At 34.2% G+C, this 14,909-nt stretch overlaps 1 protein-coding gene across 3 annotated transcripts in view; it reads left to right on the top strand.

The window, feature by feature from the left end:
- Nucleotides 1–14,909, top strand: part of Hecw2 (HECT, C2 and WW domain containing E3 ubiquitin protein ligase 2) — a 212,444-nt gene that overhangs the window by 143,636 nt on the left and 53,899 nt on the right. For all 3 annotated transcript variants that reach the window (XM_026408846.2, XM_026408847.2, XM_077803065.1), the window contains one exon: nucleotides 13,031–13,114. In XM_026408846.2, the coding sequence (XP_026264631.2) occupies nucleotides 13,031–13,114 (84 nt within the window). The remainder of the gene's footprint in view (nucleotides 1–13,030; nucleotides 13,115–14,909) is intronic.

Here is a 14,909-nt window from a genome sequence, read left to right as displayed (position 1 = left end):
TTAATATTACATAACCCAAGGCCCTACATTTGCATACATGAATTTGGTGATTTATCATGTAAGGTACTTCTTTTTTTTTTCTTCTTTGTACTGTTTTGGATATTTGATATCTGTGCTTTAGTTTGATTTTTGAAGTTTTTAAAACCTTATTTTCCAATTAGATTATAAGATCCTTGCAAAGAGGGATCTTATGAGACTCGTTATTTCTCCCTCTTACTACTCAGACATCTAGAATAGCACTTTGCATACTGTACTTGTTAATTCGAAAATAAATTATCAGCTGTTCTCGGTTTCTCCTGTCTTGTAAAGCTGTCATTACTTTTAAAGTTCTAAAGGCTACAACTACACAACTTTTCGAGTATGACATTACAAACGTTGCTTAGGTGGAGAATCCAGTTTTACATGATTAACATTAAACTGAAGATTTAGTCCTTTCCCCAACACGAGCACTCTGTTCTCAGTCACATAAAAGATATCAAAATTATACAAGTGTGGATTTGGTGTGTTTATCTATTATGAGATCCACAAAGTCATCCATGGTCTAGAGAATCTCAAGTAAGACCTTTTAGTTAATGAAATTGCAGAAATGAGCTCCTTGATGGTCTAGTTAAAGATCTTACTGATTCTGGACTTTAAATCAAAGCAAATAAACAAGCTAAATTCTTACTCTTTTGCTAGCCAAAAGATAAAACAAACACTATTTTCTCTAATCTCTACCGCAGTACATGTCCACAAAGGCTTGCTTATACACACACACACACACACACACACACACACACACACACACTTACACTCACACTCACACACTCACACAGATTTAGTTCATATCTGTTTCTCTGGAAATACCCCAATCCCCACATAAGAGAAAGAAAAGAAGGAAACTCAAGTTTTCCACTTTTTCTCTGCACCTCACATTAGCATTTAAAATAATTAATGTATCTTTCAATCTCCCTCTGGGAGAGGTTGGATGCTTCAATCTCTACCTGAACAGAGCATTGTCATTATTCTTTAATGACTTGACAGAACCTTAACAGACCCCAACAGAAGGGAGGCTCCAGACTCCAGATGGCAACTTCCCAGTTTTATTTTTTATTTTCTTTTTTACTTTTTTAGTCTTAAGTCTCTAATCTTCTGAAGATTGCTCAAGATTTTATAATGGAGTAACACTCAGGGTCCTCAGTTAAACATAATTTTCTCCTAACATAGATCTCACATGATAATCCCTTTCTAAGAAATTGTCTGATAGGCCTTGGAATATGTTTCTATCTATTTACATTTGTTAAATGTGATTATGGAAAGCATATGTAATCAGGACAAGTAGAAGGAAACAGGAATTTAAATCAATGAGCTAATGCCAGAGTGTGTGTCACAGTGTACTTTCATTTTCCAAAAAGTTTTGGTAGTTAAGCACTTTGCTTTATCATAATGACCTAAAGGGGAAGTTTGTATATGTGAGAGAACATTCTGTTTCATGTAGTTAAAAACTGCATTGTAAGGACCATTCCCATAAGTAGCAGGAATGGAACACAGCTGGACTTTAATCTCACATTTCAGTGATATTTTTAATAACAGATTGCATTAACTTTCTGCACTACAACAAAATGCCTGAGATAATTAACTTATAAAGAGAAGAGGTTTATTATTGTTCATGGTCCAGTCCATGATCAGGAGGACCTGTTGACTTCAGGCCTTTGGTGGACAAGCCAGATGGCAGAGTTGGGGAGTATAAATTGGAGTAAAACTGCTTACCTTCTGGCCAGGAGGCAAAAGAGAGAGTAAGGGGCCAGAGTTCCACAATCTCCTTCCGGTGCACAACCCCAGTGACCTAAGGACCTCCCATAAGGTACCTTTTTCTATAGGATCACAGTACCTCTCAACAGCCTCTTCCTGAAGACTAGCCCTTTAACACATAGTCCTTTGGTGGACATTCAAACTATAACATGGACTTATTTATGTGTGGAATAGAGCCACTGGGTAATCTGTGTCTCGCAGGTGATTATAGACCATCTGCTCATGCCTTAAGCAAGGATTACCAAAACCAACAGAGTTTTCTACACATTCTTCTTCCTCTGTGGCATATCCACTTAAAAGAAATAACCCTTCATATTCTGTCCACAAATTAATGAGGAAATAGAGGACAGCCTTGGAGACTGAAGTAGGTATGCCTCCTTATTTTGTATTTTTCTTCTTTTGTGTGTGATTCTTCCCAAACCAGAAAATAGCAAGCTGTTTGATAGTTTGCATTCATATATAGCTTCCTCTTCCTTGAGACTCCACTTGGGTATCTTTTCCTGTAGAATGGCTGATAGTTTCCGTGCAATAGAATATGGCTTTTATTTCAACTCTGTATTGAAATCACTCCTCTATCTGTCATGCAAATATGAATGATACCAAGTTGTTGTTCCTGTGTACCCCCTGGTTTTCATTTTTTTAATTTTGAAAGATATTTATTTCCTTAATTAGAAAAATCAGCATCCAAATTTGCTACCACCTCTGTCAAATGGGAAATGTCACCCTGGACTGTTATATCCTCTAGTTCTCACTGGAAGACAGTAATCATACCAGCATATTTGAATGCTATGTCATAAAAAACAAGAGTTAAAGTAAAAAGTTCCAGTACTGTATCCAAATAAAATATATTCATTTAAAAACTTTTAATAGGAGCTGGGTTGTGGCTCTATAGTAGATGCTTACCTAGCATGTGTGAGGCACTGGGTTGGATCTTTAGCACCAAATAAAAATAAACAAAAAATAAAGGCATTGTGTCCATTTACAACTAAAAATATTAAAAAAATTTTAAATAATGTTTTATAGGTGAATTTTATGAATACAAATTCAGTAAAATTTTTAATTTTGGTGTTTGTACAATATTCTGTTATGATAAAGGATCTAAATGTCATAACCCTGAGTTAAGAGTTGAGATATTCCCCTCTTAATGTGATTATTAAGACTAACCTCTAAATCTAATCCCTGCCTGTCTTGCTCTCCCCAGGAGTCAGTGTAATTATTTTGGGCACCAGGCTGATTCCTCTTTGAGCACTTCCTATAGAAATTCCCTTGCCATAAGAATGTGCTCTGTGCCGGGCATGATGGAGTACACCTATAATCCCAGCAGCTCTGGAAGCTGAGGCAAGAGGGTCACAAGTCCAGAGCCAGCCTCAGGAACTTAGTGAGATCCTAAGCAACTTAGTGAGACCCTGTCTCAAAATAAAAATAAAATGAAAAGGGATGGATATTGCTCAGTGGTTAAGTGCTGCTGAGTTCAGTCCCTGGTACAAAAAAAAAAAAAAAAAGAATGTGATCTGTGACACTTTTTTTCATTCTGGGTAAATCAGCCCATTTAAGATTTTAAATTTTAGTAAATCTGAAAATTGGAAGTCCAAAACGTCCTGAGCCAGAAAAGGCAAATGTATGTGTGTCTCTGGATTCCCTAGATTGGAACTAAACTCAGACTCTGGCCTCTAAGTTCACATCATCCTATTTTTAGAGCCCTGCATGTTTGAAAATTATTTTGAAATTATTAAACAATACAGAATCTTATGGAATTAAAAAGATAAGATTTTCAAAAGCTGATTTATACAAAACAAAGCCCAGTTTTCAAAATATCTAACCCATTTCTCAAGTAGAGATTTTATAGCAAGTGATTTTTTCTATATTTATGATCGGGCTAGAAATATTAATATCAGTTAAAATCTGAACTTTTTGTTCTAAGCAGCATGCATTTATCTCTGCTGGCCTGATGTGATTTCTTGTTGGGACCTGCTTAGCTCTGTCTTTGAGTCCTCCTCTAATTTGTTTACTGCTCGCTCGGATGTCTGGACCAACATGGCAATCTTCCGTTTTTATTGTACTAAAGTTAAATCTAGAATAGAACTGTTGTTTTCCTAAGTTGTAGACCATTTGCTTAGGCATAATTGTTAAATTTTTAAAATACCCAATTAAAATAACTTATAGAGACCACATAGTGATGACCATCATGAAATCTTGCTAGAAGTCTCTCACTGAAGACCAGACATCCTGGGTCTTAGAAAGTGGCAAGGAATTCATCTTAAGAGTTAAGATTTAGGGGTCAGACAGCCCTGGGTTGGAATTCTAGCTCTGTAGTTTGCTCATCATTCAAAGGTGACATTGAATGAGGCATTTAACAACCCCCTAAGTTGTTACCCTAAAATTGGGGCTGGGGATTTCTAACCTGCTATGTTCTTTTGAAGATTAAATGAGATAATTAATACTTGGTATTCAGTGGTATTCATAGCACTTGGTACTATGTAAGCACAGTAAGCATATAATAAATTGAAACTAATATATTAGTAATCTGCATTTCATTTTTTGATTGTATCACAAGGGCTTGATTTAAAGTAATTTGCCACTGAACTTTCTGTAATTCTCAAAACTACCAGCCTTGAGACTAAGCATACCTATAAATGGCACTATGTGTTTCTGTGCATATAACTGAAGTGCAGTCAGGATCTCCTTAGTCCTGTGATTAACTTCTGTGTAGGTGACTTTCTAGTTCTATTCTCACAGTTTCATATAGGGAATTTTTCTCTAGAATCTTTTACACATATACAATGAAACCAGTCTTGATTGCTCATGCGTAGAAGGCTAAGCAAGAATCAGAAGAAATTAAAATGAGGACCATGTAACATGTAATGAGGACCAAGTATCATGACAATATCATTAACATAACAGTTCAAAGCTGGCCAGAGTTCCAGTATGTGTATCCAAATAATGAAATGTTTTCATAAGCAGCTCATTTTCTTGTAGATCTAGTGAGAGGTTTGGGAATTTATTTCCTAAGACAGTAAGAAACAGATTCTTAGAACCAATTGTTTATTCTATGACTTCTGTAAAAAAGAAAAACTCTATCCATGTTTTATTTAAATGGATATACTAATTTATAGATGTGTCTAGGCTTTTGACATATGCATATTCTAATTTTTATATTTTCTATTCATGAAATCTCATGACTCTTAACTTTAACACAATTATACAATCACCTAAGATTTAAAAAAAAAGACACAAAGTAAGAATTCTATTAGTCAAAATAGAATTTTAGAGTATCACAACAAAATAGAATTTTTTAGAGTATCACAACCAGGTATTTATTAAATTGTGTCCCTATAAATGTGGTTTCTTTATTTAACCTTGAAAAATTCCACAAATTACAAAAATGTTCACCCACTAGATATTTCTCTAAAACATTGTGTTTTCTTGATAACAAATGATTCAATTAAGGATTTTCAAAATTGTTTTCTTAAATTAGGAATGACTCTGTTTCAGATATATCTCTTTCACTGTGGATTTTTGTTATATCCTGCTGCATTTATCAAGAAAATAGTTAAGTAAAATGTCTTCCTTAAGTAGCCCATCAGCCATGAACCATCTGTGAACAAAAGCAAAATATCAGTACTGAAACCTCAAAGCTTTTCCCAAATCCAAAAGAATATTATATCTATTTCTAAAATCAGAGAATAATTATCATTTTATAATAGCACAAATGGTTTCTAGTGAAATCTGTTGTTTACATAAATTAATCACCCAGCTATTAATGAATCAGGAGGTTTTTTTAAAATAAAATAAGCATCCCGTCTCTGTTAAAATGTATTTTTGTCTCTATCAGTGGATTTAAATAGTAAAGCAAATTATTTTCAGAAAAAAATTAACTTTGAATAACCAATGCTAAAATTAAAATTACCTTGTTTGATATTCAGTGTCCTGAATGCAAATATATCCCTTTGAATCATTTCCTTAGTGGGGAGAGAACATTTTACTGAAGACAATCTTGTGGGCCCTCGAGGCATCCTATCTGTCTGCTTTTTATAATTTATGATAGACATAGTGTAATGGTACCATCTACAGTTAAAATGTCTCAAAACATCTTGTGTTTTCTACCCTATCCATTGGTATATACTTACATTCTAAATAGTATGCCATGAAATCAGGGTCTACATCTTATTCATCTTTTTAATCCTTACAGGACTTCTTGTCTTACATTGCATAGAATGGATGTTTGATAAACATTTATTAAATCTGTCAATTTCATAAAACATTTATTTGGAACTTAATGATAGTACCTGAAATTTTATCTTAAGAGATAAGTAGCTACATTTCCATTAGTCCAATTAACATAAAGATTCATCTTTTTATTACAATAATTTGCCTATTTTTGTATATTCTAATGTGTCATTTAGATCTTAGAAAATAACAGCTTAGCAATTATTTTGATAATGGCTAGATTTTCTTAGCATATAGGATTATTATTGAGGCTTGAGATGAAATTTTGAATTATGTTCTCAACTTTTAAAATTACATTCGGATTTTGATTACAATTATATTTTATTTCTAAGTAATTTGTATTCAATAAAATATTTACAGTTATCCCTTTTTAAATTTCATATCTATATTATTTTTTCATATATTCAATCCTTTCATTTATTGCAATAAAACCTTTTTGTTCACTTCTCATAGGGAACTGGATTTTTCTCTTTAGGCTTTCCCAAAGTATTTTATATCTTTGTTTCTGTGGTGGTAGATTTTTTTTTATCTTCTAAATTATAACTGCCAAAATATGGGAAACTACTAGTTTTTCTGAAATTGGTACTTCTCATTATTTTCCCTCTGCCATAGCATTTTATATCAATTTCAGAAAATACAGCTATCCTTACCTCTCCCTTTTCATTCTGTTTAACTTGCTTGTCCATTCTGAGTGCTTCATAGTAAGCATTTTTGTGGGATTTTTTGTATATTTAAAAAGAATTACATGGAATTATAATATAGCTTCAATTCCTGAATATATTTTATTAAAATACTTGTTATAAAATACATAATAAAATATTATAATTCATAAGAAAATATAAACCACTAGTTATACGTCCTGTATATCCTAGATATTAATTCCTCAAAATAATAATAGGCTTAGGGTTTAAGCTGTTAAAATGCCTTAAGAATTCATAACTAGGTGCTTTTGTGCATAATAATGAATCTCTCTCTCCCTTTTTCCAGTACTAGAGATAAAATACAGAGGTAATCTATCACTGAGCTACAACCCCAGTCTTCAGAAAAAAAAATTTTTTTTTAAATTTTTGAGACAGGGTTTCCTTGTTTCCCAGGCTGGTCTAGAATTTGTGATCCTTCTGCCTCAGCTCCCAAGTAGCTGGGATTACAGACATGTGCTGCTGTACCAGGCATAACAAAACTTCTTTTATAAAGTTCAAAATTGTTTTGCTTCACAGTAGTTCCCCACTTAAGAGTGGATGCGTGTAATCACACGTATAACCATACCTTAGACACTTTTTTTTTTCATATAAATATACATAGCTATGGAAAAGTTTAATTTATAAATTAGGCACAGTAAGAAGTTAACAATAGCATCATAAAATAGAAAAATTATAAAAATATGCTATAATAAAAGTTATTTAAAATTTATGAATGTTTTATTTCTAGAATTTTCCATTTAATATTTTTGGACTAAAGAAAACAGAGATAATTAAAACTGCAGAAGGTGAAACCATAGCTAAGGGGAACAACTGTATATGGATTGCTTTATTGGTAGTCATAGTTTCCATCATCTTTTGAATTATGAGGAATGTAAATCCTTCATATGGATTATCTCTGTGCCTCTCATCGAATTGTTTCTTGTTTTATGGAGAGGCCAGTGTCTTATCTACTATATATCATAGAAGTACTCAATAAATATTTGTGGAATGAACTCCATAATTAGAATGGCTTTCCCATAACAAACAGAAAAAAGAGTGGGTCATCAGAAATCTAGCCTGTTTTCAATAGGTATTACTGTCAGTAGAGAAAAGAATAAACACTTAGGAAGCCTGCCTAATAATATATTCAATAATTAAAAATTTCTGAGAGCTTACAATATAATAGGCTCTATGCTAAATATTTTATTTGCATTCTATAATTATGCTTATTTTATAATAAAAAAGCAAGCAAAAAGAGTCAAGTAATTCTTAGTTCTTAGGCTGCAGATAATTTATATCAATTTATGATACATTTTGCTCATAAACACGTTGAGAATTCATTTCACTTCTGTGTCTCCATAAGAATCACATGACCATATGCACCTAAACCTCCAAATCTAACCTTTGTAATGGGAGGTAGAAAGAAGAGTTGACCTTTCTACTGCTTTGCTCCATCAGGGAAGTCAGACAACACCCTGTGACTCTAATAGGGAGTATGAACATCAGTGCTATCTTTCCTTTTGTGTCAGTATATCTTTGGGGAAGTCGAGGGTACTTCTCTAAAATTACCCTCAGGCAGTTTTAAAAGCATATGTACTGGTGACTGTGTTACTAAACTGTTTCTGCAGGAACCCAAGTGTGCAGAGTTTACAATCCAGAGAGTTTTGCGGTTTAGAGCTCTGCTGCTTCTAGTTGTTTTTAAACACGTGCTGTCCTTAACTTCACCAAGATGTTGGTTGGCTTCAGTGAGAATATTTTCTGTGGGAATTTTAGTCTTGAGACTTTGCTGTCCTCAAATGATCTTCTGCCAGAGTTGATCTTCTGGGGTGATCCTGTGCGCTAGAGGAAGTGGTTAGGAGGCCTAAACATTGTGATTCTGAGACAGCACTAACTAAGGAATTTTTCCTGAAGTTGTCACTACACAGCTTAGCACTTTGACCATCTAGTTGTGGGTTTTCCTACTAAGAGATCACCTTTTAAAAAATAAATAAATAAATAAATAGCCTCTTCACCTGTCTTCGCAATTTCCCCAGTGTATTCTGGTTTAGTAAATAATCTGACATCAGCTTTCTGATTCTTTTTTGTTTCCCTGCCACAGCAAAATATGATAGCAAGATTGTTTATTCCAAACACAAGTGGACTGTTAGAAGCCAGATATGTTATTTTGGCATATTTTGCTCCTGTGTCTAGTTTGTATCTTATGAAGAACTCATTGTGTGCATATCACAGTGCTAGGTATCTAGGGAGTACAAAGATGGAAGAGGAGGGGCTTTTGCTTTGAGAAATTCGAATTTCTAAAGGAACTTATTATAATCTTCATTATAAACCACTAAGAATGAATAGAATTTCTTCCTGCCACAGAGTCCCTAACTCTATATATTAACAAAATAAACTTGAATAAATAAATGTGTTAAAGTAATATTCAGACATCCCCCTAATCACTATCAGACATATTTTAGCAACATTTCTCAAACCAATTATTCAAATTTCAAACACTGAGTGGACTCAGAAATTCATAGCAGTCAATCTGTTATTTTTCCATCTAAAAGGAAGAGAAATGTTACAGAACTATCAATTAGACTTTCCCTAGTTTATTTTAAAAGAAATTTAAATGTGTACAAATGTAAATTATGGGAAAACTTCTTATGCTTATGGTTTCTATAGATTATAAACCTAAAGATAAATTAAATAAAAACTAAGAAAATTAGTAACGTTTGAACAAAAGAGTAATATAAGAAGATTTTTTTTTTTTTTTTTTGCCTTCCAGAAGCCAAATCACCAATGTTGAGACCATTGTCAGTGGAAAGACAATCTGTGTTTTTTGTGCTATTTGTGTTTGAATTGATTTTTCTGGTTTTACTTCTACTAGTCTTTCACGTGTATCCTTAGCATTATCACAATAATCATTTTTCCATCTTAATAAAAACATGTTTATATCTACTGATTGATTGCTTTATTAAGCCAATTTATTTAATTATATATCCTCAGATAAAATATTGAAGAAGAAAGATATCACTGAATGCACCCTAGGATGAGTGTATTCTACCACCCACAAGATTTCTATTTGCAAACTACTGTAAAGCTTTTGTTCTTAGAATAAGCCGAGACATCTTTGATGCATTATTTAGCATAAATGCATAACTTACTTTTAAAATCCATCTCTTCTATTTTCTCTCTAGCCCATGGCAACCTTGCATGACTTAGCTTCACTTGATCATTTTTTTGACGCAAATTAATGCTGCAAGAGAAAACTTTTGTCTTTGTAATTGGTAAGAAAATTGTGCACGAGCAACAAACTGGAGCTGTCATATTTAACAACAAGGCCCTGCTGACCTAAGAGCACAGCCAGTCCTGTTCACTAGTACTTTTAAAAGTTCATCTCAGATTGCTTGGCACCAGGTGCCTTGTAACTGCAGACCTGGGACTGCAGACATTCGTCATGAATGTCATTCTTATTATCTGAAATATGCTTCTGTCATTTTAGCTCATTTGAGCACCAAAGTGAAAATACAAAATTTAAAAATGATTGGAAAACTCCAGATCATGTCTACAGATTTCCAATAGACAAGGACACCAGTTTGAGAAACACTAGTCTAGAATATTAGACAAATATCTGATAACCAAGGAACAGTTCCTTTTTCTTTCTCAGAAAAGAGGTGACATTTCTGAGATGTCTGCTGACTTCTCTTTCTCCTTCAGCCTTGATCTGCTCTTGACCAGAGTTAACCAATATCTTGCTTCTACATAAAAGGACTATGTCGACTAGGCACAGGTGTAACGCCAAAACAGAGTTCCCTTAAGTGAACAGAACCATTGACATAATTTCACACAATACCAGAATTGACATTGACTTTCTCTCTTCTGCTGCACCATAAGCTCCTTGACAAGTGACTCTGTCCTACTCCCTTGGGATTCCCAGTGTGTGAGACCATGCCTGGCAAACAGGAGGTGCTCTGGCAAGGTTTGCTGTAAGAGCACATAAATATTCATAGAAGAAAGAACTCAGTACATCAGATGACATGTTCCCGTTTCTGCTCCTGGAAGCATATGACACATGGCTCATCATTATGGGTCAGATGAGTTGGCCTGGAGGAAACCAGTCTCTGCCTGTCTCTGGCATGTTCTTGCCTGAAGAATCAGACTAGTGATGAAATATTTCCCATTTGGCATACTTCCTCTGGTGCCTTCCCCCTTTCCTTTCCTCATCTTATCACCCCTATGACTCAGATGAGCTGTGCTGTTTTCTTATTCACAGGAAACTTATAGGCCACAGTCCAGAACATAGGCTCTTTATCATTCATCACTCGACCCGTTCATACAGTTCCAGTTAAGTCAGGACGAATGCTCATGCTCTTTGGTTTTTGGTTTTGTTCTATTTGCCTGACTTCATTGTGATGATAGGTCAAGCAGATAAACTATGTATTTGTTGGAGATAACTTTTGATTCTTCAAGATCAAAGCATATTGTTATTGACCCTTATACAAGTACTGCTTTGGTTAAGTAATTATTCATTTTTTTTCCAAGATAATTATTTTTCTAACTTAGCCTTTTTGAGTCAGTGTTTAGATTTCTTATCAGAAAACCATTCACCAGATAATGGGCATAGGTTTCCATCACATGCTCCAGACCACTTGAGGGAAAATGTCTTTCCTGATTCAAGACTTCATGCTAAAGTAATCTCAGCTGGGAGGCTGCACTTCTGGGCAGTTTTCTTTTCTTTTCTTTTTTTAACCAGGGATTAAACCCAGGGATGCTTAACCACTGAGCCATATCTGCAGCACTTTAAAAAACTTTCTCATTAAGTTGCTTAGGGTCTCACTAAATTGCTGAGGCTGGCTTTGAACTTGTAATCCTCCTGCCTCAGCCTCCTAAGGCACAGGGATTCCAGGGGCGTGCCACCGTGCCTGGCATGAGCAGTTATTTTATGCACCTCTCCATCATTCATTTCTTCAGTCTTTCCTTTAAAAAATGGTAGTTACTGGCAATAAAGGACAGAAAAGAAAATTTGGTAATACTAAAGATTAGATGTTTTGTATATTAACATTATGTAAAATGGATCTAGCCACAAGAAACGAAGAACTAAACTCTAGATCACACCTCTTAATCTGTGTAGCTAAGGGCAAATCAATTTTGATGTAATGGGAAATTCTTGTCTGAATAATTAAGCCTTGCTGTCCACTTATTGCCTTCAAGTCTCTAAGAGAATTTGGAACTTGTAAACCTAAAATGCATTGGAACTTTATGAAAATATCAAGTAGAAAAATAAGATGTTCTGTAGATAAAAACTAAATCTCAATAAATATTTATATCAGAGACTGACTTTTCATTTTGTAGTAATCAAAATAGATTGTCCTTAGTGCTCAGAGTAAAATTGCAGATTTTCTTGGCCTCTCTGTTCCAATCAAATGTGATAGTTTTAGTACCACAGTTTTTTGTTTTTATTTTTTCCCCTATCTTACAAAAATGAACATGGTATGCTTTGAAATAGCATTAGGTAAACAAAGTAAAGCAACTAGGAGAATTTTTAAAATTAAAATTGTGTTCTATATAAATACAATTTGTTATATATATACTTGTTATTTACAAGTTGAAAGTTTTAACATGAAGATAACTTATGAAACAAAAAAAACTGGTGCTGTCACATGTGTTCATAATAAAATAGTGCCTGAAATAACTCACACCATTGGGTTGGATATGTATAGGTATGTTACATGTTTGCCCATATACAAAAAAAAATCTGTTTCATCAACTGTAGTAACTAAGTGTTTCTGTTTTTCACTGATTCAAAAAAGCCATATGCATTTATAATGAAATTATAATGCATAGATACTATCTGCTTCCAGGTAGCAGTGAGCTCCTCACACTTAACTTTAGGTCTACCCTTAGAATAGATGAATGATCTTAACAATCCCTTTTTAGAATAGCAAGGGATGAATGTGAATACTTACTTATGGAAGAGCAGTAGACCAGCCTAAAACTATTGCTTAGATTTTTACTCACCATGGCCTTCACTCTCAGAGGGGACTGGTTTTAATGACTCCATAGTACTACTGTCTTCAGCAGTCCTTAGTCAACAAGATGTTCAAAGCAACAACATAATACCCTCCACAACCATGTTAGAACTAGGAGATGTTGATGTTCCCAGGGACCTCCATGGGATGTGTATTCCTAGGGGATTACAGAGTAACTGCCACATAATAGGAGCCAAAATGTGCTCTGGCAATTATTTTAAAAATGTGCTTTACACTGAGTTACATCCCTAAAGCCTACCACATGTATTCTGAGCTTGGGTTTTTTTTTTTTTTTTTTTTTTTTTTTTTCAATCTGAACAGGGAGAAGATCCAATTTATTCGAACTGAAGGGACTCCAGGATTGGTACGCCTTTCTAGTGATGCAGACCTTGTTATGTTGCTGAGGTATGTCACACGGTGAAGTAGACAGTTCCCTGATAGATACTAGGAAGCATTTTAGAAAATAATATACCAATATTGATAGCCTCAACATGTCTTCTTTATCTTAAAATAGACTTAAGGAAATACATTGAAGATTTATTTCAGATATTGCATTTGTTACCACAGAGATCTGTTTAATTTTGTTTTTACCCTCCTGGAAAAAGGATGTGGTATTTGAGAAGGGAAAAGACTATAGAGATGAATGAATACAATGTCCCTGTCAGAATGGAATAGAAGAGTAACCAAAGAAGCTACATACGGTTTACCTCCTCAGGGCAGGACAGAGGTCATCTTTATGTTTTCTTTTTTTTTTTTTTCTTAAAATGTGTTTTGTTTCCTTCTGCTGATTCAAGATATTACTTATTTACTTTGTGGTTTTATGAGTTTAGGTTTGGGAAATTGGATCATAAAGTTGAAATTTGGTCCCTGGCACTCACTGCCAACTTGAAAGCCCTTCATAAAGTCGACCCGTTGTGTTTTCTTTTGTGATGGTTAGATTGGCTTTGGTTTTTAAATTTTAGAGTGGTTCAGAGGGGAAACTGTCAAGTTTTCAAAAGACTTTCTCAGTTTTCATATTATCTCTCAAATATAGGCAAGCCAGAGTAAAATAAAGGTCTGTTCTACCTAGTGGTTGGGAAACCCACCACAGAGGCCTCTGAAGAATTTAAGGGAATGTCATGCTGAGCCACTGAGGCATTGTTTTATTTGTCCCTGAGTGCTAACAACCATTCATGTTTTTTATGATGATCTTGACTCTGGCCATTTCTAATTCTCCACTTGATGGTTGCTGTCTATGTTGCCATATTTCACACTGACTACTTGATTGTTGCCAAAAGCTTATCCCTTGTATTGTTGCCCAAAAGTTGTTTGTGTGGTTGAAGCATAACTCAAAAGGATGTCATCACTTTCCACAGCCACTTTTCTCCACTTGACCTTGAACAACATCTGCAAGGGAGGTGTCACTTCTCAGTTTAGGGATGGCCTGGCTCCTCTTCTGTGGTAAACTAAGCTAATTCTGAAAGCAGCATCTAGTGCTTACATGGTCAGGAAGACTACTGGCCTGTTAGCATCAGAGTGTGATCTTTCTTTCTTTCAGAGTTTGGTGACAAAATAGTTTTGTTACAGAATTCTGGCTAGAAAATGACTCTTTTGCTTCATTCTAGAAATCTAATTTTTTTCATTTAAACTAAGAATTCTGCTTTTGGAATTAGTAAGAACTATATTATAAAGCAAAAGTCATGAATATTCTTCAACTAACCTTAGTTAAATAATCTCTAGATGGTTTAAGTTTACATATTTTATTACCCTAGAGTTTCAAATATTTGTACTTTGTTCTTTGATAAATACTGTAATTTGCATGAATTTCTATGTATTATGTGGTTGAATTCAACAGTATCTGAAAACTCTTGTATAAAGGGCAAGGTCACATTGTCCCCTGTTTTAGGAAAATACACAGGTTCTCTGAAGGTAATGATTATTTAGAGTGGTATGAAAAATCTACCTCTATTTAGTAGTTCCATTATTGTTACATAAAAATGTTGTACTTCATTTGAGTGATCAAATGTATTTATTATTTTAATAATAGCATACATTGATACATGTGTTATACGTACCTGCTTGTAGTTTAATGATTATTAAAAATGTGGGTGTTTTGTTTTTATCCTCAGTTCTTTATTTTTTACACCACTTTGGTATTGGATTTGCTTCAATCAGTGACTATGGACTCAAGCAGAGTATTTATTGTGTACATAGTGGAAGA

This window comes from Urocitellus parryii, chromosome 1 (assembly GCF_045843805.1).
Source record: "Urocitellus parryii isolate mUroPar1 chromosome 1, mUroPar1.hap1, whole genome shotgun sequence".
NCBI lineage: Eukaryota > Metazoa > Chordata > Mammalia > Rodentia > Sciuridae > Urocitellus > Urocitellus parryii.
The sequence above is the reverse complement of the archived record's forward strand: the minus strand, read 5'-3'. Positions and strand labels throughout refer to the sequence as shown.